General features: G+C 43.9%; 2 protein-coding genes across 4 annotated transcripts; both read right to left on the bottom strand.

Moving 5' to 3' along the window:
- Window positions 1-261: 261 nt before the first annotated feature.
- On the bottom strand, window positions 262-3602 carry LOC306793990 (DNA-dependent protein kinase catalytic subunit-like; the record flags this gene model as incomplete). The annotated part of the gene is made up of 11 exons (XM_079291837.1): window positions 3504-3602; window positions 2461-2537; window positions 2273-2377; window positions 1947-2021; window positions 1641-1749; window positions 1405-1517; window positions 1190-1289; window positions 1032-1087; window positions 896-926; window positions 655-812; window positions 262-522 (listed from the first exon to the last, which is right to left on the bottom strand). The coding sequence occupies exons 1-11, from the start codon at window positions 3529-3531 to the stop codon at window positions 262-264; spliced, it is 1113 nt and encodes a 370-aa protein (XP_079147963.1). The 5' UTR covers window positions 3532-3602.
- Window positions 3603-14277: 10675 nt separating this feature from the next.
- LOC306794029 (uncharacterized protein) lies at window positions 14278-20502 on the bottom strand. 3 transcript variants are annotated; one of them, XM_079291890.1, is made up of 5 exons: window positions 20059-20502; window positions 19795-19925; window positions 19481-19701; window positions 18688-18800; window positions 16609-16860 (listed from the first exon to the last, which is right to left on the bottom strand). In XM_079291890.1, exons 3-5 carry the CDS (start codon window positions 19586-19588, stop codon window positions 16779-16781), a joined length of 303 nt encoding a protein of 100 aa, XP_079148016.1. In that variant the 5' UTR covers window positions 19589-19701; window positions 19795-19925; window positions 20059-20502; the 3' UTR covers window positions 16609-16778. The 3 variants fall into 3 exon arrangements, with proteins under 3 accessions (XP_079148017.1, XP_079148016.1, XP_079148015.1); XM_079291891.1 differs by lacking the exon at window positions 16609-16860 and adding an exon at window positions 14278-15856 and having other exon boundaries at window positions 19795-20502; XM_079291889.1 differs by having other exon boundaries at window positions 19795-20502.

The following is a 20502-nucleotide window of genomic DNA, read 5'->3' as shown; positions in this document are numbered from 1 at the left end:
CTTTAAATCAAGATTGAAGACTTTTCTGTTTGCTGCTGCCTTTAATTGAACCACATTCAATTCATATATTAATCAATTTCCTGCATTTCTGCATTTTACTTCTTGCATTGTTTTTTAATGTTTTAATGAATGTTCTTAATTGTTTTTAAATCTCCTTTTCTTTTGCCTTATGTTTTGATGCTTTTAATGGTTTTATGTGAAGCACTTTGAATTACCTTGTTGTTGAAATGTGCTATACAAATAAACTTGCCTTGCCTTGCCTTAGGCATCATGACTCTGACGCAGCAAACACGCACGTCTGAAACGCATGTGCATACGTTTATTGTCAAATATGTTTTGGTTTCTACAGCTGTATTGAAAGCAAATAAAACGTACGGCGGCAAAGAATCCATATCCTCGTATAGCAATGGACAGCTCCTTATGTGTCGAGTCCATGGTTCTAATGATGCCGCAGAACTTCTGCATGAAGAACTTCAACTTGCTTTTGTGCTCCTCGATATTGTCCGCCACCAGCATTGCAACCTTAAAATAACAAAAAAACATGTGTTGGAATGACAACGAGTGTATCACAGGCGGTTTTATTCTCATCATGGTGCCGATAACCCGTCCCGACTTGTTTTCTTCGCCTGTGTGGAAAAGCCTCGGAGCTTTTACCTGTTTGAGGAAGGCCTCGAGTGCGTAGTAACTCGTCTTCTTCATCTCAGCGTTGATGTGTCCACAGAGCCTGGACATGACATCGAACAGAGCTCTGTAGTTGTCCATGAGGCAGCTGCTGAACTGGGACGCATGTCTGGCAAGTAATCGGAGCCCGGCTGTTCAAGAGACAAAGAGTCACAGACGCGTGAGTTTTCAGGGAGTTTCGTCTTCGTGTTGCTATGGAAATAACAGTCCTTACCAAATGTGACTGCGTAGCGTGTCATTGACATCTACAACAAAAGATGAGAAAACAAGCGTTTTTTTTAAATATATCAGTCAATTTCAATCGGGATGTTATATTTCGACAGTTGGACAGCAGAGACGGGGATATTTACCTGGGGGCTGACGGCCTTCAGGGCGTACTGAAAAATGTCCTTAGACGTCGCTGGGTCTGCAAGTCAGAGACACACACTAATCATGCACCATCACGCACGAATCATAGAAACGGCATGTTTGGTTGAAAATTGTGAAAGAAATAGATATAGCGTCCCACCTTCCTCCATTGTTTTAGTGAAGTTGACCATAAGAGCGGTGATTCCTCTCAAACATCCAGCTACAACAAAAAGTTTTGGTTCCTTTGTTGAAGAGGTCATCTGAAAGGAACAGATCGACAGACACAACTGATTATGGGAACGTTTGAAAATACAATAAGTGCAGAGGACAGCAGTTCTGCCCAAACACTCGGTGCCATCTCCCCTGTTGACACACCTGTTCTTTGAGCTCTCCTAGATAGGCTCTGTAGAGTTTGTCAGAGTTGTTGACCATCTCGCTGGGGTGAACCTCTGCGAGAACTCCCAGCAACTCGTAGATTTTGCCGAGGACTAAAACAAAAGATTTTTTTTAAATGTACGTAATTTACATTTTCATCTCCTGCATGAATTCCGGTCATCTCCATTCCAGCGTTAAACCAAACTTTGGCTTCGGGCCGTAAAACGAAGACTCACCTGAATCTGGCAGTTTGCTCCTCTGACAGAGCTCGCCGTAATATCTGTTGAATATATCACAGATTCGAAGCTCTGCCACCACACTGGAAGCCTTTGTTGTTTGGAGAACCTGAGGAGAGTAAGAACAAGAACAAGGTCCAGCCAGCAGATATATTCCATATTCACAAATATGTCAAACAGACTCTCGCAAGATCATATAAATAAGGAATTTTGTCAACAGTGGATCTTTTCTTTCGCTCAGTTCATGTTGCACAGCTAACACACTCGGCTGATGTCAAAGAACCCAGGAGGCCAAGAGAAACCAACCTTGATAAGGAGCTCCAGCACGAGAGTCCTACACTTGGCTGCTTTTTCCTTTGTATACACAGCCATGCATGTGTCCTGCACAAAGAAATGGAGAAAAACAACATGATTGATTTGAGGTATTACATGTACACAAACAAAAGTCAGTTTTATTTGTGGTATGTTTCACTTGTCTTGTGTTATACTGAGAGGTGTATGAAGAATACATATATAGAGGCTACTTTGCGTCAGTATCAGTTTCAGTCGGACACTGAATTTACTTTGAGTGCACGGATGCAGCATTATGTGTAAAGATTGTTCCTTTTCATGGTTCTAAAGGGGGAACTTACTCTTATGTCAGTGGCGTAAGTCTTCTCCCAACCTTTGACTCTTGGTGAGACCCTGTCCAAGAACTTCTCCAAAAAACCCAAGGTCTCAACTCGGGTGTCCCGGAACTGGAAAACAGATGTTTTCTGTCAACACGAGAACTTTTCAGTGTAGCGACGTCATTGTTCACTCGATGTTCCTAGATGCCTACCTCATCTGACGCCAGGGACTTCCTGAGGAAGCTGAGCAGTCCACAGTCTTTTGAGAACAATAAGGACGTCTGTAAAGCTTCAAGACCAAAGATGCAAAGACGGAATCAGAAGGAAATGTTAATATTTGTTTTCGCAGTGTGTGTGTCACCAAACACAAAACTCTGCACATTTAGGAGCACTGTGAACTTTGATACATGAATACATCTGTGCAATCTTTAATGAAGCCTCTAATCATCAAATGTGTTCTTCTGCCTCCAAACAACAACTAAACACCAACTGTGTTAGTAATGTGCTATAACTTTACTTCACACTTGATCAGTTTGAGGACCTAAAACAATAATCTAGATATCATGAAGAACACTTTAGTTGAATTGAAGTGAAGTGGAGAGCAAGCGAGAACACATGTTAGATAAACAGGGAGTGACTCTGTAGCTCTCACTGAGCGCAGAAGCTGATGCCAGGATGCTGAGTGGAGCCAAGAAAGAGAGATGGCCACGGTCATAGGTCGAGCATGCAGTATGAAAATATGGTCATAATGTTATGTTTTGCATGAGGTAAGAACTAACTGGTGAGTTCCCCTGAGGAAAAGGAGTCATGCATGGAGTCTGTGGCGTGCAGACTTTTGAATCCGTTGTTGCAAATCCACTTAAGTATTTTAATGCTGCCACACTTTATGCTTGGAGACTGTTTCACTCGTGTACTATTACAGACTTCCAATGGAGTAGCGTTAGGAGCGTCCACGCTTGGCTTATTGTCACGTGGTATTTATATTGCATTCTGACTGAGCGTTACCGCCCACCGCAGAGAGTTTTGGCGGAAGAGCCTGATGTGATGCAGGCAAGCAAAACAAAACAAAAGTAAATGCGCAATTATTGAAATAATTTATGCATTACGAATCAACAAGTAGCTTCTAAAGATCCACACACCACCTCACCCTACAAAGTGTTTAAGGCTCATGCACAGCAGAAGCATCGTCAACATTAAACTGCCAGATTGTTATTGGAGTTTGGCGCGGAGTATTTGACGGACTTTATGGTCTTACCAAGTTCGTTCTCGGTTGTTGTTAGCATGCACTCCTGTCCCAAGTCACCGATGATATCGTGACATCTCAAAGCTGCAGCTCGGGTGTTGTAAATAAAAATATACATTCATTCAATGTTAAACACAGCTTATACGCGGATATGTGAGTTCTAGTACACGAAGGTCAAAAACGCCAGGTGGGGCACTCTCGCACTCGCCTGAACAAAGTGGAAATTACTAGAACTCTGAAGGATAGCTTTTGCCCCAGTTAAATGTCACATAGTCTTACAGAGAACCAGTCTCAACTGCCTGCTCCATCTTAGAGATAGAAAGAGGCACCCTTGCATATCTAGCGCCTAGCTTATCTAGTTGGCCGAACATAACAATATGCTGCTGAATCAACATCTCACACTGACGTTCCAGAGAAGGCGGATCCCGGACGTGAGCCAGTGTGGGCGGAGATGCTCAGTGCTCCATCAGGCCATTTGAATGCTAGAAACAAATCCGCCTCCTACTATTGCTTTGACCAATAGGCTCCAAAAGGAGGACCTAATATATGAACGCATGCGCACTCTGTCTAAGCGCCTTTTAGCTGTTCATTCACTCCTACAGAGTGAACTTTTTAGGTCCGTGCACGTTTAACTGCTGGACATAATACTTCTGTCACAAATAAACCTTATTGCTTGAATTGAGCTAAACGCCTCGACCTAAGTCTGTTCACCTGAGTTTTCTCCTCAACATGAGATTTATTCTCAACATGGTAGCAGAGGATGGTTTTAACGATCAGTAGGAGAGACATCTCGTGACGGACTTTTTCTTCTGTCCACAGAAAACAACAGGTGTTTTCCCGAGAGGCTGGGGATTCCGGAGGCCTGCCGGAACGATTCTTATCACCTCGGGGAACTGATCAAACAGCGCTGAATCAAAAGGTGAGCAGAGCCTATTTAAATGAAATCTGCAGAATTGTATGTAGGAAAAACCAAATTGAATTGATCAGGAGTACCGGGTGTGAGTAAAGAATTGCTTTGACTAAATTTTTAAAGATAAATTGCCGAAGCATTGTGACAGGATTGTTATGACAGCAGTGGGGGTTTTTTAGCATAGAATGTACATGTGTGTGAGTGGATCTAACAGAAATTAAGGATTGTAAATTCTATAAACTGGCATCGTGTTCACCGTGTAAGTTTTGATAACTGTTCGGAGGTTACACAGCCGTGGCGAAAGCTTCGGTTCGCTGACCAATGACGGTCTGAAAGACTGAATTCCGGGCCACACTGTTGATTTATGCGAAGTTGCAAGCTGAGATTTGGATCGAGTATATAGAAATGTTGTTGAAATACGCTGATGTGAAAAGTAGTGTGTCTGGAGACTGCAAAACACCATTTCCTAAAGGGACCACGTTCATGCATGTTGTACACTGTAAAACGAAGATCCATCCAGAGAATTTTAATTGAGAAAAATAAATTGATGAGGTCAAATTGAGGTAATTGATGAGGTTTGTGTACCAGTATTGCAGAAGTGGCAGTGTATGGGTTTGCATGCAGCATAGATGATCTCAGGGAGACATCGATTCAATTGTAGCACAAGATATCGCCACTTTCTTAGGAACCGTGCTCGCACAAGGCGTACACTGTAAACAAAAAGGTCAATAGACCTTTCCTGACGAGGTCTGTGTGCGATTATTTGTGGAATCACGGCAGTGTGTGGTCGATTGAGTGCTGGGTAATGTCTCAGGGAGACGCAGGTCAGAATTCAGAGAATGCACAAGATATTGCCATTTCCTTAAGGGACCGAGTTCATACGAAGGCATACACTGGAAAACGCAGATCGGCAGAGATCTTTTCCAGACGTGGTTTGTGTATGAATAATTCGTAGAACTCTGCAGTGTATGGTTGATTGCGTGCAACATAATGTCTCAGGGAGACATAGATTCAAAATTGTAATTGTAAAATCACGGCTGTGTATGGTCGGTTGAGTGTTGAGTAATGCCTCAGGGAGGTATCCATTTCCTTAGGGGACCGTGCTCGTGAAAACGCTATAAGAGCAGATCTATATGTGATTTGTGCGTATTTCAGCGACGGCAGTGTATGGTGTCAATCTGGTATGGATGTGAGTGACTGTGTGAAGCGTACAGGTGTTAGAGAGTACATGTGAAGTTGTAAAGTTGTAGTGTTTTTCACCAGGTTGGTGTGCTTTTCAGAGATTGACGGTCAGTGGAGCAGAGCACACGCATAAGACACAAACTTTGCACTCAAACACAGAACCACAAAACACTAGGATAGAAGAGGAAAGCTGAGGGTTAATATATGTGTGAGTTTTACTGGTAGAGTTACAAAGAATACAGATTTATTGGAAATTGTGTTCCATAGGGACCGTGAACAGAGTTAGGAGCGAAGACACAGCAGACAAAGGCACAGAGGCAAGGGAGTGAACATCTTAGATAAGAAAGACAGCTGCAGCCAAAACAGGGAGAGATAACAACTAGGACAGAGGGCACAAGAACATTTGACAGGAGCTTTGGCTCCCTCTGGTGGTACTTCAGGAACTGCACAAGAACATTTGACAGGAGCTTTGGCTCCCTCTGTGGGTGCTTCAGGAACTGCAAGAAGAACATTTGAGAGGAGCTTTGGCTCCATCTGGTGGACATTCGGGAGTACTGCATCCAAACATTTTATATTGAAAAATTTGAAATTTAAAATTTGAAATTTGAAATTTGAATTGAAAAAAAAAAAAAAAAAAAAAAAAAAACGAACTGAAAAAAAAAGAAAAGAAGAACACAAGAAGACATGGCTGGAGCTGTGGCTCCATCTGGTGGCTACTCAGGAGCACTGCGTGCAAAACTGAAAAAAGCTGCAACAGACACAAGAGGCAAGATTGCATGGAAAAGAGACAAGATTCATTGGGATGTTGGGATCTAAAGGAGCGTGTTTGGGTTATCAGCATTTAAGAAACTGAATTCTTGACATCAATAGAAGTATTGATGTATGTAACAATTATTAATGATTATTAATATAAACGGGGCACCACCCTGCGAACAGGGACCAATAACCAAACGATAAAACTAAGTCTCATAATTAGTAGTCACTCATAATGTCAATAGTCTGCGTATGACTATACATTCAGTGACAGTGAAGGTTTTTAAGTTTGAGCACCGGCTACTACATACAGTCTTATCAAATACATATGCACAAGTAATCACAGACGACTGCTCCTTAAAGTATAACAGAGTTTATTAAATCAAAATAATAAATGATCAGATCAATTAATATTGCAACCAACAAACGTTATCATACAATTTTATATGCCTAAACTAAAGAATGAATAAAATGGATGAGAGTGTATGTCTGTGTGTGTGTGTGTGTGTGTGGGTCTGTGGGTGAAAAGGAGGGAGTCTTACAGCTACGCTAAAGACTACAAAGATGGCGGCGTCGAGTGACGCTGGCCAAAGGGGAGGGGCCTTAAGAACTACAGCTAAAAACTACAAAGATGGCGGAGTCGAGGGACCCGGACAAAATGGCAGTTAGGCTGCTGTATGTACTCACGTGTGCCTGGGCAGCACGTGATGTGAGGCGCTCGTTTGAACGAGGTTCCCCAGGAGTAGAACTAGGAGCTATGTGTATGTGCGTGTTTCGTGAAAGGAGGAACGAGAAAAAAGGTGGGGGCTCATGGATCAGACTTCTGCGTGCTGTCCGCGTTGTAGTGATAATGGGGGTGTCTGGCGTATCGTACATAACGTGCCGTTGTCGGTAGAACTGCCAGCAGTTATGTACAATAGCCGAGATTCCACACTTCACTCACAGAGCTGATTTAATGAGCAGAGAATACTACACGAAGTGTAGTAAAACCAATGAAAAGAAATCAAATAAATCCAAGCAAACAGTCACAGTTAATACACGAATACAGCGGAGCTTCTCTCGTCCGCGAGGAGTTCCGTAATGATTGCGTAATACCTCAATATCACGCGACAGTCTTAAACACACAAAAACACGGGAATATCAACATATAAATGAATGGCCTGAATTAAACTTACGTTAATTTAAGCTAAGCTATGCCCAAATGCCAAGAATCTTACTTGTAGATGCTTCGTTGCAACGTGGAAGTGTTTGTGGCAAAGCTGTCCGTTTTCCTCGTCGGGAAGGGGGACAGGGGGGAGCTTGCGGGTCGGCGCGGCTTTGCCGCGGGCGCTGTGTGTCGCGCGGCGGTGAGCTGGCGCGGCTTCGGTCCGTTAGCGTGGCTCTGGAGCAAACGCAGGTCCGGTCTGTACTCGCTGCAGGGAGAACAGTTAACTTCGGATGAGACGACGTGTCTGCGCGTCTTGCCGGGAATCCTCGGTCACGAGAGGAGCGAGGCTTCGTCGGGCTCCTCTGTGCCGGTTTGTGCACAAAATAAAAAGAAACAAAAAGCAGAGAACGGATCGCTGATGCGGATTCGTTTCGCGGGCTGAGTGGAGCCGTACTCAAAGTGGAACACTGTCGTTTCGTCCAGCAAAACGGCGTGTGACCTGTCAGGGTTTGAGGGTTTGAGGGCCGTTGTTTCCTCGTGGCCTCGTGCGTGCTGGAGGGGGGAGGAGAGGCCGAGGTGTCTTCATGCGTCCAGGACGAAGGTCCGGGTGAAGAGCGGTTGCGTGCTTCCTAACTCAACCGAGGTCGAAGGGGGAAAAGCCGGATTCTCTGTGGCCTGGACAGCGGGGGGGGGGGTCCGGGCGAGGAGAGCGGTGTGTGCCTCCTAACTCAACCGAGGTCGAAGGGGGAAAGCTGGATTCTCTGTGGCCTGGACAGCGGGGGGGGGGGGGGGGGGGTCCGGGCGAGGAGAGCGGTGTGTGCCTCCTAACTCAACCGAGGTCGAAGGGGAAAAGCTGGATTCTCTGTGGCCTGGACGGGGGGGGGGGTCCGGGCGAAGAGAGCGGTTGTGTGCCTCCTAACTCAACCGAGGTCGAAGGGGGAAAGCTATGAGGTGGGGGCAGCAGAGAGTTTTATAGAACAGTGGCCGAACCACAGGGGTCCTCGGGTCTCTTGGCTCTCGGCCAATGAGATTGCCGCGGTTACCATGGTTATTTGGGGGGGGGGGAATTCACACCTGAGTGTGAAATCCCTTTGCTCTCCTCAAACTACAAATCAGGATGAGACCTTTGCTTGACAAAGTGAAGGCCTGATTTCTTTGTCCACAGCACATGTTTAAGCCATGTATCAGAGCCCAACAGGGATAACTGCATGAAACGATGGACAAAGGAGGGATGGTGGAAGGCGGCTAGTCCACTGCCTCCATCAGCCAACAACCTCCGATTCTTTGCCAAAGATTCGACAAAACGAGTGGCCTACGCACAGACAGCAGAGAATAATCAAACCAAACGACGTGTGTTCATTAACCCCCTGAAGCAAGCCCGCAAAGACAGAGAAGAGGAACAGCGAGTGGCAATGATGGCACTAGGAACGGCCATGACGGATCGGATACAGGTGGACATGCCGACCGGAAAAGAACAAACCAGGCCCCATCAGGCACTCGACATCACCCCCCTTGACATTACCCCCCTCGACATCACCCCTACCACTCAAGCCCCGGTAGGTCTGGAAAAGACTGAACAGGAACCGGGCCAGGCATCTCTGGCCTCGGCCCCTCCCCCGCCCTCAACTGGCCTGTCTCCAGCACTTCCTCCGGTTCCTCCCCCCCAGTATCACCTTCGGCCCCATGGCCCGCCCCTCAAAGGAGAAACAGAAGAGATTGATGCCGGTGAATATCCCCTGAGAGCAGCCCCCACTCTCGCGGACCCACTGCGTGATCAATTTGTGCCTTTTGGGTTTGCAGACATGACCAGCATGGTACAACAGCTCCCATCCCTCCACGCGGGAGCCAATCCATGGATTGAGCTCATGGAATCTTTGACTGCTGGCCGACAGCTGGCAGTGGGCGACCTGAGAGCACTTCTCTCCCGCTGTCTGGACCCAACCCAGTGTACTACCCTACTATACATGGCAGGCACCGGTGTGGCACCAGATGCCGACCCCTTTGATCGATATCGTACAGCGTTGTGGCAGGAGCTCAGAACTAAGTTCCCTACTCCAGTGAACCAAGGCGCAGTGGCAGCATTCATCTGGGCCCCGGCAGAGCCCCCACCCCTGTATCTGGCCAGAGCAGAACAGGTGTGGCGCGAGGCCTTCAGAGAACCACATGATGCAAGCATTACCACAGTGGCACTGTGGCGCACAATGGTAAAACGAGGCCTACCTGATGGACCTCGCCAGAGCATGGACGCAGTGGTTGGCCTAGAGGAAATGACACAAGACATGTGGAACGCCCAGCTCCGACATTACCTCTCCAAGCACATTCAAACTGAGGCTGGAAGTGAAACAGAAATTAAGACCTTGCAGAAGGCCCTACTCAAGAAACAACTCAAAGAACACGATGCGGCTGAGGCCGCCGCGAAATCTAGGGTTTAACAGGCTACTCACGAGCCCATATCCCAGACTACACCAACAACACCACCATTCTCAGAGAGATGTTGAAGGAAGTGGGCACCAGAAATCTTACTGCCACCCTCACATGGACAAAAGAGGCTGAAGCAGCTTTCTCCCACTTGAAGCAAGCACTTGCACATGCCGCCGCACTCATGTCCCCAGACTACTCCCTACCGTTCCACCTTGATGTTTCCGAAAGAGACAGCCTACTCAATGCTGTACTCTTCCAGAAAAAGGGGGGTGAGAGACAGGTACTGATGTATCATTCTTCAAAACCATTTCCGGCCCACCTGAGCTCACAATCGAGCACATCAAAGAACATCAAAAGAAAGCAGGACCTTATGAATGGTCCGAATGGACACGAAAAGGAGCCTCAAAAGACAAAGAAGGTCTGTGGAGAGCCCACGACGGCAGAGTGGTTGCCTCAGCAGAACTGTGTGCAGCACTCCTACCAGGGGCCCACGGACCTACACACGAGGGAAAGAAACGGACATTGGACAATTTGAAACAACTATGGTGGCATCCGCACATGGAAGCGATATCTTTCCTCTTCTGCGATGAATGTCAAATTTGTGGAAAACACAACCCAAGAAAACCATTCAAGACACCGATGGGATCCTATCCCGTGCCCTCTGCCTGTTTCCAAGACATCAGCATAGATTATACAGATATGGGACCAGAGAACAGAGTGCAGGGAAAGAGGTACATCTTGGTAATGGTAGACAGATTTTCAAGATAGGGTGGAAGCAATTCCCACCAAGAGAGAAGATGCGCAGACAGTTGTAAGGTGGCTGCAGACAGAACTGATTCCCCGTTACGGAGTGCCGAGATGCATCCGCTCTGATAACGGATCACACTTTAGCAACACCATGCTCGCACAGGTAGAGCAATCTCTGGGAATCACACACCGATTCGGGTCAGTCTATCACCCGCAATCTCAGGGCCTGGTGGAACGAGCGAATCAGACCCTTAAGGCCAAAATTGCCAAAGTTTGCGCGGGCTCCAAATTAACATGGGTTGAGGCCCTGCCCCTGGCCCTTATGGCCATGAGGTCCGGAAAAGGGGGAGAAACACATCTCTCCCCACACGAGATCATGACTGGCCGGCCGATGCCAGGTCCACCCAGAGATGGAGGTCATATGCCACCTCTGGATGTACAGCAGATTGAAATGTCTGACTATATGAGTGCCCTAACTCCCCTTACTGAAGCTCTCTCCAAACAGATCGAGAGGACTCGAGCAGTACCTGAAGCAGCGGCAGCTGGAAAGCAGATACAAGTAGGTGATTGGGTCAGGGTCAAGGTTCACAAGCGCAAGTGGACTGACCCCAGGTGGACTGGGCCGTACGAGGTGAAGGAGGTTACTTCACACTCGGTTCAGGTCAAGGGCAAATCAGGCGTCCCTTGGCACCACCTGACACATTGTGTCCCAGCACCGGTACCAACCAGAACACTAGGAGAAATTCGCACTAATTTGGAAAATGCATCAGGAACTTAGACGCTGTCTAGGGGACCCTTATGCAAACCCCGCCGACCGAGGTCGGCAGCGCTTCACCTGGGAAGGGGTGGGATGTGGGAAGAAAACTATAATGGGGGTGGGAATGGGCATACTAGTTGCCTTACTGATCTGGGGATTAGAAACCAAGTATCAGACACACCAGCACCCATCTCATTCAACTGCCCCTCTTCCCTCTCCATCCCCGAATCAGACACACACCCGAACTAGACATAGCACCCCACCAGTTTCCGATCCAGACGATTCAGATGATAGGGACCTAAACATAGAGTTACAGCCATTGAATGAGTAGTTCCAAAACATAGAAGTTCACACCTAGCAGGTGTGAAAAGGGGGATTTGTAAATAAAAATATACATTCATTCAATGTTAAACACAGCTTATACGCGGATATGTGAGTTCTAGTACACGAAGGTCAAAAACGCCAGGTGGGGCACTCTCGCACTCGCCTGAACAAAGTGGAAATTACTAGAACTCTGAAGGATAGCTTTTGCCCCAGTTAAATGTCACATAGTCTTACAGAGAACCAGTCTCAACTGCCTGCTCCATCTTAGAGATAGAAAGAGGCGCCCTTGCATATCTAGCGCCTAGCTTATCTAGTTGGCCGAACATAACAATATGCTGCTGAATCAACATCTCACACTGACGTTCCAGAGAAGGCGGATCCCGGACGTGAGCCAGTGTGGGCGGAGATGCTCAGTGCTCCATCAGGCCATTTGAATGCTAGAAACAAATCCGCCTCCTACTATTGCTTTGACCAATAGGCTCCAAAAGGAGGACCTAATATATGAACGCATGCGCACTCTGTCTAAGCGCCTTTTAGCTTTTCATTCACTCCTACAGAGTGAACTTTTTAGGTCCGTGCACGTTTAACTGCTGGACATAATACTTCTGTCACAAATAAACCTTATTGCTTGAATTGAGCTAAACGCCTCGACCTAAGTCTGTTCACCTGAGTTTTCTCCTCAACATGAGATTTATTCTCAACAGTGTCTTCGTCCGAGAGAGATTCGTGAAGTTTCAGAAGAAGCACTTGAATGCCTCCAGCAGGGTTCCTCTCGGAAGACATAACTGCAGCGCGGATCTAAGCTAACATTAGCATCACATCAGCCACATTACTTTCTCTCGTAAGTACAAAAGTAAGTCGTCAGAAAGAGTACACTCTGGCAGACATGCTAGGGAAGAGCCATTACATTTCAAACAGTCACGCACATCAGGAAGAGTCAGGATGGGATGCATCTGTTTCAAAATAAAAGCTCCGATGGCGAAGGTCCCGTGAACTTCTGGTGAAATAAAGTATCCTCTAGTTCAGTGGACCCCAACCACCAGACCGCGGACCGGTACCGTGCCGCACAGAAAGAATACATATTATATTATTTCCGTTTTATTGATTATCAACGTCTGAAAGAAGTTTTATTTTGAAAGATGACCGGATTCTCTCACAATTTCATCCGTCTGTGGCTCTTGACATGTCAAGACGCTTTTCTCGGTCACGTGACCTCAAAAATTAAGCCCGCAAATTAGCGAAAATGAGTAAATCACTTTTGGAGAGCGTCTTTGCAAAGGGGAAAGGCCACTAAGGAGACAGAAGAGCCGACAACTTCCAAGAAAATTTAATCTTAATTTAACATGAGTGAAAGGATTGTCCCTGCCTTTTAGGGGTCACAGAACATATAATACCGCATTAATAAAATATGTAATAGAATACAATTTTTGACAAACAACGCTGTAGTTGTACACTATGACCACTGGGGGGCAGTGTACACTAATGATCTGTTAATGCTTTGTTTCTCAGCCATCAACAATCCATGGATATATGGTATCCGCAGACACAATATCGTGCTACGTTTTCCGGTGAATATTTCAAAGTAAAACTGTCGATGTGGTAGATGAATTGCTATCGTGCGCCAATGGGGCGTTTAGTTCATTGCAGGAAAGATTGCGTTTTCCTAAAACTATGCTGCTGATGTAAGTCAATGAAGATCAGTTCCAGTGTGTCTCTGTAACTTTATACGTAATAACGTTATCAATGACTGCATTGATATGAAGAGCATGTTTGTTGTACTAATCTATCTGTTTCTGTTTCAGCTGTTTGTCTGAGCAGAGCTACCAGGTCCACAGCAGCCCCAGTACCCCCCCCCCCCCCCCCCAGTACCCACCTCCCAGAGGACCCCCCCCCCCCCCCCCCCCAGCAGACCTGCACCCTTAATACTGCGTCTCTACAATCTAGCCCTTTGCACTATCATTCAGAGGAGCATCCTTTGCGGCCAAGTTCACTTATTTAACTATTATTGTGTCATTACTTGTGACATGACTTTCCCCGTGCATTATTACATTACATTACATTACAGTCATTTAGCAGACGCTTTTATCCAAAGCGACTTACAATTAGTGTATTCAACATCGGTTTTCGAGACAACTAGACACCAGAAGTAATAAGTGCATGTCCTTTCCTCAAACAAGCATCTAAGAGCATAACCAGAGCCAACGTACAGTCCAGAAACAAACGCAATAAGTGCCACAAACTAATATGAATAGAATAAGTGCAATAAGCTAGTATGAATACAATAGATGCTCAGTAAGTGCTTAGAGGAAGGCTAAGGGTAGGCCTTCTTGAAGAGGTGAGTTTTCATCCTGGTTACAAAACAACTGGTTACATTACGGTAATAATGTCCAATTGAGTAACATTTGCAACATTGACCCATATGTTTTAATAAAGTGAACACTTCCTGTATCCACATTCTGAAGAAATGCGATTTTATTTATCCATCACTTGTCAGTGTTGTGCTTTTTAACAGACATTTTGACATGTCAGCAGAAAAAGCGTTTAATGGACGTGAGCCACGACTTTTCAAATTGATCTTTCAATCATCGACTTGCATGCAGCAAAACTCTTAATGTGCATCGAGGTTAAGGTGGTACAAATCCAAACATGTCAGTCAGTTGACAAAAGGAGAAATATCACACACATTACACACATTGTGAAACACGACAGCAGACCTGTGAGTGAGACAACGTGTGGATGGAAACAGCTTCACAGCTGATGAGAGCAGCTCTGACCCGTGTGCTGTTTCTAGTGTAAAAACAACACTGTGCAAGATTAACACTCCCAGATCCTGCTACTTCTAAATAAATACTATTTTGTTGATTTTCATCATTGCTCAGTCTCCCTGTCCCCGGGAAATTAGCACCGTTACTCCCCGCATCCCTTAGATGCCAAAAAGGGGAATGTAACGGTCTGTTTATGTGATTTTTCTGTCTGTCTCTCTGACTTTCTGTCCGACATTCTCTCTGACATTCTGTCCATCTCTGGGTGCTGCCGGCTCGCAGATGGAAACCACGAGTGTGAATACAGATCGCGAGGAGTAGTATAAATCTTCGTCAGTGACTATGAGCGTTAAGTATTAGAGTAAATTTAACGTGTTCTGTGAAGCATAGAACACAGTCGGGGTCGGCGATCTCAGAGCGAGGGCCGGTTGATGATGGAGGTGGTCCGGTATTGGACCGGCCCAAACCCCGTTGGCCTACCGGGGATTTCCCCGGTATCCCCGATGGCCAGTCCGCCCCTGGCAGCACCCCTACACACACACACACTCACACACCCAGCATGCAATCTGCCCCAAAGAGGCGGGTCTATGAAGCAGTTTAGCCAATGATGCTTTAATGCTGATTAAAGATATAAATGAGTGAAATCCAATTTTGCCAATCAGCGTCCTCAAATAGATTTAGCGCCGTGGAGCGACGAGGGGTTTTCTTTCATTTAATTTTTCCAAATTGTGTGTGTTGCGTTTGTTGTAAACTCGAATTAAAGGTAACCTGAATATAGTTAGATTGTATCGTTTCCTGTTAAAGGGAATTATTACGGTAACCCTCAAGTTATTAAAGGGAAATAGAAAACAGCCCTACCTACATGTGCACCAGCGCCACTGCGTATAACCATCTGATACTATCCCAGAGTTCAGCATATTCATCTAGCAAACGATACCTACCTTGGAGTGTTACAATAGCCAGTATCATTTTACAGTTTTTCTCAATTGCTAAAACACTAAAAACCCATTGGCTGAACAAAGTTCTCAGTTGCCTGAACTCATTTAGCTAATTGTGCAGTCTGTTGTCAATACCTTAAACTGTTTAACATGGTAAAACACAATTTTCAGATCTCACTTAGACTTTTCAGCAAAACTCTAAACACATTCTCAGTCTCAAAACACATTCTGCACTCTAATGCACATGTCATCCATACTGGTAAACACAAGTGGCAACAATCAAATACAAATAGAGAACACATGTCATTGATTAAACACAATCACTCAAAATTGATTTCACTTGTATCAAATGATGTGACACAACCAATATAAGCCAGTTCAGAGAGGTGGTTCAACAGGTGGTTGAAGGTGGGAAGGAGAAAGTCTGAGAATGGATAGAAGAAACAATGTGAGAGGACATCGTGCTTTCTATTTGTTACAGTAACAGCACTGACTGCTCAATAGAGTTTGACTGGCTGCAGGTTCATATCAACAAAGAACAAGAATTACAGTATCACAGAGACAAAGGACACGTTTGTGAGATGCAGGGTACAGTGCTGTAAAAATAGGGGTACAAGGAGGAGGAAGAACAAAATAAATTGCAAAGAGCAAAGCACAGTAGTAATTTCTGATCAATTTTGAGCTACTGTCATAGAACATGTTTTCGTTCATATGAAATTTTGTTTTGAGATTAAAAATCTACTTCTCCCTGAGAACTATATGTTTTGAACAATGTGTTTTCTATTTATTGGTGTATTGTTTACTGACTGCTTGATAGTGTATATTATTTTGATCACTTTGTTTATGATTTGAGAGCAGTGTTTGATTTTCAGCACAGGTAAAACTGTTTTGAGGCGAAAGTTTCATTTTGCAAGAGGATTCAGAGGTTTTGCACCAGGGGACTATAATCCCATACAAGGGCTGGGTAACTGCATTGAACAAATTAACAACTGGATGTGCCAGAATTTTCTTCAATTAAACAAAGATAAAACAGAAGTAATTGTTTTCGGTACCAAGGACGAACAAATGAAAATCACCACTCAGCTTCAGTCACTGATGTTAAAACCCACAAACCAAGCCAGAAATCTAGGTGTAGTTATGGATTCAGACCTCAACCTGAACAGCCATATCAAGACAATTACAAAATCAGCCTAATATCACCTGAAGAATATATCAAGGATTAGAGGACTTATGTCTCAACAGGATTTGGAAAAACGTGTCCACGCATTTATCTTCAGCAGACTGGACTACTGTAGCGGTGTGTTTACAGGTCTCTGTAAAAAGTCCGTCAGAAAGCTGCAGCTGATTCAGAACGCTGCAGCTCGAGTCCTCACTAGACCAGGAGGGTGGACCACATCACTCCAGTTCTGAGGTCTTTGCACTGGCTTCCTGTCCAACAAAGAATTGACTTTAAAATCCTGCTGTTGGTTTACAAAGCACTGAATGGTTTAGGGCCAAAATACATCTCTGATCTGCTGCTACCTTATGAACCATCCCGACCCCTCAGGTCGTCTGGGACCGGTCTACTTTCTGTTCCCAGAGTCAGAACTAAACATGGAGAAGCAGCGTTCAGTTTTTCTGCTCCACATATCTGGAACAAAGTCCCAGAAAGCTGCAGGTCTGCTGAGACCCTCAGCTCATTTAAATCAAGATTGAAGACTTTTCTGTTTGCTGCTGCCTTTAATTGAACCACATTCAATTCATATATTAATCAATTTCCTGCATTTCTGCATTTTACCACTGCATTTTATTTCTTGCATTGTTTTTAATGTTTTAATGAATGTTCTTAATTCTTTTTTAAATCTCCTTTTCTTTTGCCTTATGTTTTTGATGCTTTTAATGGTTTTATGTGAAGCACTTTGAATTACCTTGTTGTTGAAATGTGCTATACAAATAAACTTGCATGCTGTATTTGGATAGATTGAATACTATTAGTGATAAAACAAGTGAAATATATAGTTATAGTATGTAAAAGTACAATGGAACAGATGGAACAGCTGGTTCCAAAATGACAAATCATCTCGACCTCCCGTGACACCTCAATACTAAAACCTCATTTTTTTTGCTTCACTTTATCAAAGCAAGATAATTTGCAGAGACTTCTGACATGTTGTGCTATGATTTGGGAGTTTTTAGCTTTCACCTGCATCATTAAAAAAAGATATTCATGCTTTCAGTGCTTTTTTTTCAGGTAAACCTGAAACTTTTCAATTTGAGCTGTGTGCCATTTCATTCACGATTAACCAGTAACATATACACAATATGTACACATCTGAACACATCTCACAAGTGTTACCTGTATTATACCATCACAATTATTAAAATACATCTTGTAGTTACAAATGTACGTCTTTTTAGTATGGGTATGCAATTTTCGAGCATAGGCCTAAAAATAGGGCTAGGGCTTATTAGTTAATGTAGAACACTATTTTTGACCGAGTACATTTAAAATATATCTTTTAAATAGCTTTTTATTCCGACTTTTATATAAATGATCCAGTAAATATCTTATTCTGATTTTAGTGATTTTTATTCAAGTTGTTTTTTTTCTGTGGGATGACGACGGCATGTTCAGGGAATTTTAGGGAAACAATAATAGTAGTTACGGAGACTGGGAAATATGAGAAAAACCTTAAATAAAAGATGTATATTTATTGAAAAAAGTAAATATTCTCTGAGATTTAATTTGTACATTTACAGAAAAAAAACTTGAAAATTCTCTGAGATTATAAAATCATAAATTTGCAAGAATGTTGTTCCCCCTGGCCCTGTAAACTAATTTTGGTATTAATTATTAGTATTAAGTATTAATTATCATTTATTTATTTTCTATTTTAGATTTATTCATTTTTGAAATGATGTATTCATTCTAGAGTTTTTATGTATTTATTCATAATAATTATTCTTTTTTTTATTTATTCATAAATTTAATTTTTGTATTTACTTACTACTTATTTATTAATTTCTTATTAAATTGTTTTAAATTATTCATTAATGATTATTATTTTACTATTTGATTACTTATTTACTTATTTACTTTACTCAGATCTGCTTACATATAAACATATAAAATATGTTTTCCTGCTCTGTGACCAGACACCTGAGGTCTCTCCTCTCTGTGACCAGACACCTGAGGTCTCTCCTCTCGGTGACCAGACACCTGAGGTCTCTTCTCTCTGTGACCAGACACCTGAGGTCTCGTCTCTCTGTATTTACCTGCTGAAGGTTCCCATGTAATCAACCGACGTCGTGGCCGAGCAGGACTGAGACCCAGCAGGTCTCTGCAGACCATGAAGGTCTTCACTGCTGCTCTGAGGATCCTCTCCGCTCTGAAACAACAATTTAAAGTTCACATCTCACATTTTAACGATCGGCCAGTTTCTCTTCATTTACTTTTTTTCCTGAAATCACAGTCTCTGTTCTCATCTTTGACATTCTGACTTTTTTGAATTGGAAATGACAGTAAAAAAGATTATTGTGGTCCCACAGACCCACTGGTCTCATTTAATTTCCATTTAAGGTCGATTAAATACAATTTCAACTGAATGTCCATTAAATTACATTGAATTAAAAAGTGCACATTAGATCAACATTTCAGTTTGTATCTCAATGTTCCACCGTTAGCTGGAGACAATTTTCTACCCCATAGTAGTACACAGACAAGAGGAAACTGTGTATATGTATGTGTATTAACTGTAACATTTATATGTGTTAAACAATACCATCGCTGCTGTATTTATGTCTAGATTAAGTTATTTTGAGTGTTGTTGGAGCTGCTACAATGTTACCTGAGCATAGCACGGATCAAACTAACTCCATTCAGAAAACAACCAGTTTAAAAGTTGTTTGCGTGTCGTGTTGCGTACAGACGCTTCAAAACATCAATTCAGACTTTTAACAAATCAACATCATTATGTTGTTATTTCTGCATCTTTTTGATCTGCTTATTGTGATTTAATTACAGCTAAATCTTCATATGTTTTCGTAAACCAGCTGACTCGTGACTCACCTTCAGGGCAGAGTTTCCTCCCCCGGAGAGCCGGATGCTCCTGCAGATCTCCTCAGGCGTGAGCGTCTCCACCCTCAGAGGCTGGAACGTCTTCGTCTGGTCCGACATGAAGACGTCAAATGGTCTCTAATCTGCCAGCCGAGGGAACGTGGACCTCAGCAGGTCCAGGAAGTCCTCCTCCTGGAGTCCTCGAGGACACCTTACCTCCTGAACCGGGACTTCTTAAAAACCGAAGAAGATATAAAAACACATTTTTAACTTTTATCACCACAGCTGTAAAAAATAAGACGCTCTGCTGTCTTTTTGAAGCGAACCGGTGTTCGAGAGCACGACGGTCCAAGAGTCCTCCAGGACGCAGACCCTCAGGACCAGCTGGATCTATGTGTCAGTGCGCCGAGGTCTGCCGGGCTTTCTCCTGTCAGACCGGCCTCTGGGGAAAATTAACCTTCGGCAGAACAACAAAATAAAAGACTGTGAACTTATTTCAATATACATTAAAACTAGCATGCTAAGCTTACTGAAATAGTAATATGGTGCTAGGCTAACTAGCATGCTAAGCTAACTAGCATGCTACATACTGAGTGGTTTGGTAGTCCGGGTCCTTTAGGTCTTCTCGTCTCCGTCTGGAGGTCGTCTTCCTTATCGAACCACAGGAGGCCCAGACTCCCAGTGCCCTCCACAGCTGGACCAGTTCAGACCACCACTCCCAGTTCAGTTCATCACAGACACTTCAACCCCTTTCACTGTTTCAAAACGCTTCTACTGTACATTTTAAGTGAGGGTCCGAGTACTTATACTGTGACAAAGTACTTTTACTGTGAGAGAGTACTTTTAAAGTGTGGTTTTTGAACTTTCACTGCAACAGAGTACCTTAGATGTGTGGTATTAGTAGTTCTACTGTGACAGAGTATTTGTACAGTGTAGTACTAGTACTTCTACTTTATAGTGTGTTATTTGTACATTTACTGCAGTAAAGGACCTGAATACTTCCTGCATCACTGGGCTCTGTACGTCAAGTCCAC

This window comes from Melanostigma gelatinosum, assembly GCF_949748355.1.
Source record: "Melanostigma gelatinosum genome assembly, chromosome: 20".
Taxonomy (NCBI): domain Eukaryota; kingdom Metazoa; phylum Chordata; class Actinopteri; order Perciformes; family Zoarcidae; genus Melanostigma; species Melanostigma gelatinosum.
The sequence above is the reverse complement of the archived record's forward strand: the minus strand, read 5'-3'. Positions and strand labels throughout refer to the sequence as shown.

Coding starts and splice junctions, on each gene's coding strand:
- LOC306794029 (XM_079291889.1), bottom strand. CDS start 19,588: ATGTCGGACCAGACGAAGACGTTCCAGCCTCTGAGGGTGGAGACGCTC. Junction 18,801..19,480: donor GAGGAAACTCTGCCCTGAAG/GTGAGTCACGAG, acceptor TTGTTGTTTCAG/AGCGGAGAGGATCCTCAGAG. Junction 16,861..18,687: donor TACATGGGAACCTTCAGCAG/GTAAATACAGAG, acceptor TTTGTTGGACAG/GAAGCCAGTGCAAAGACCTC.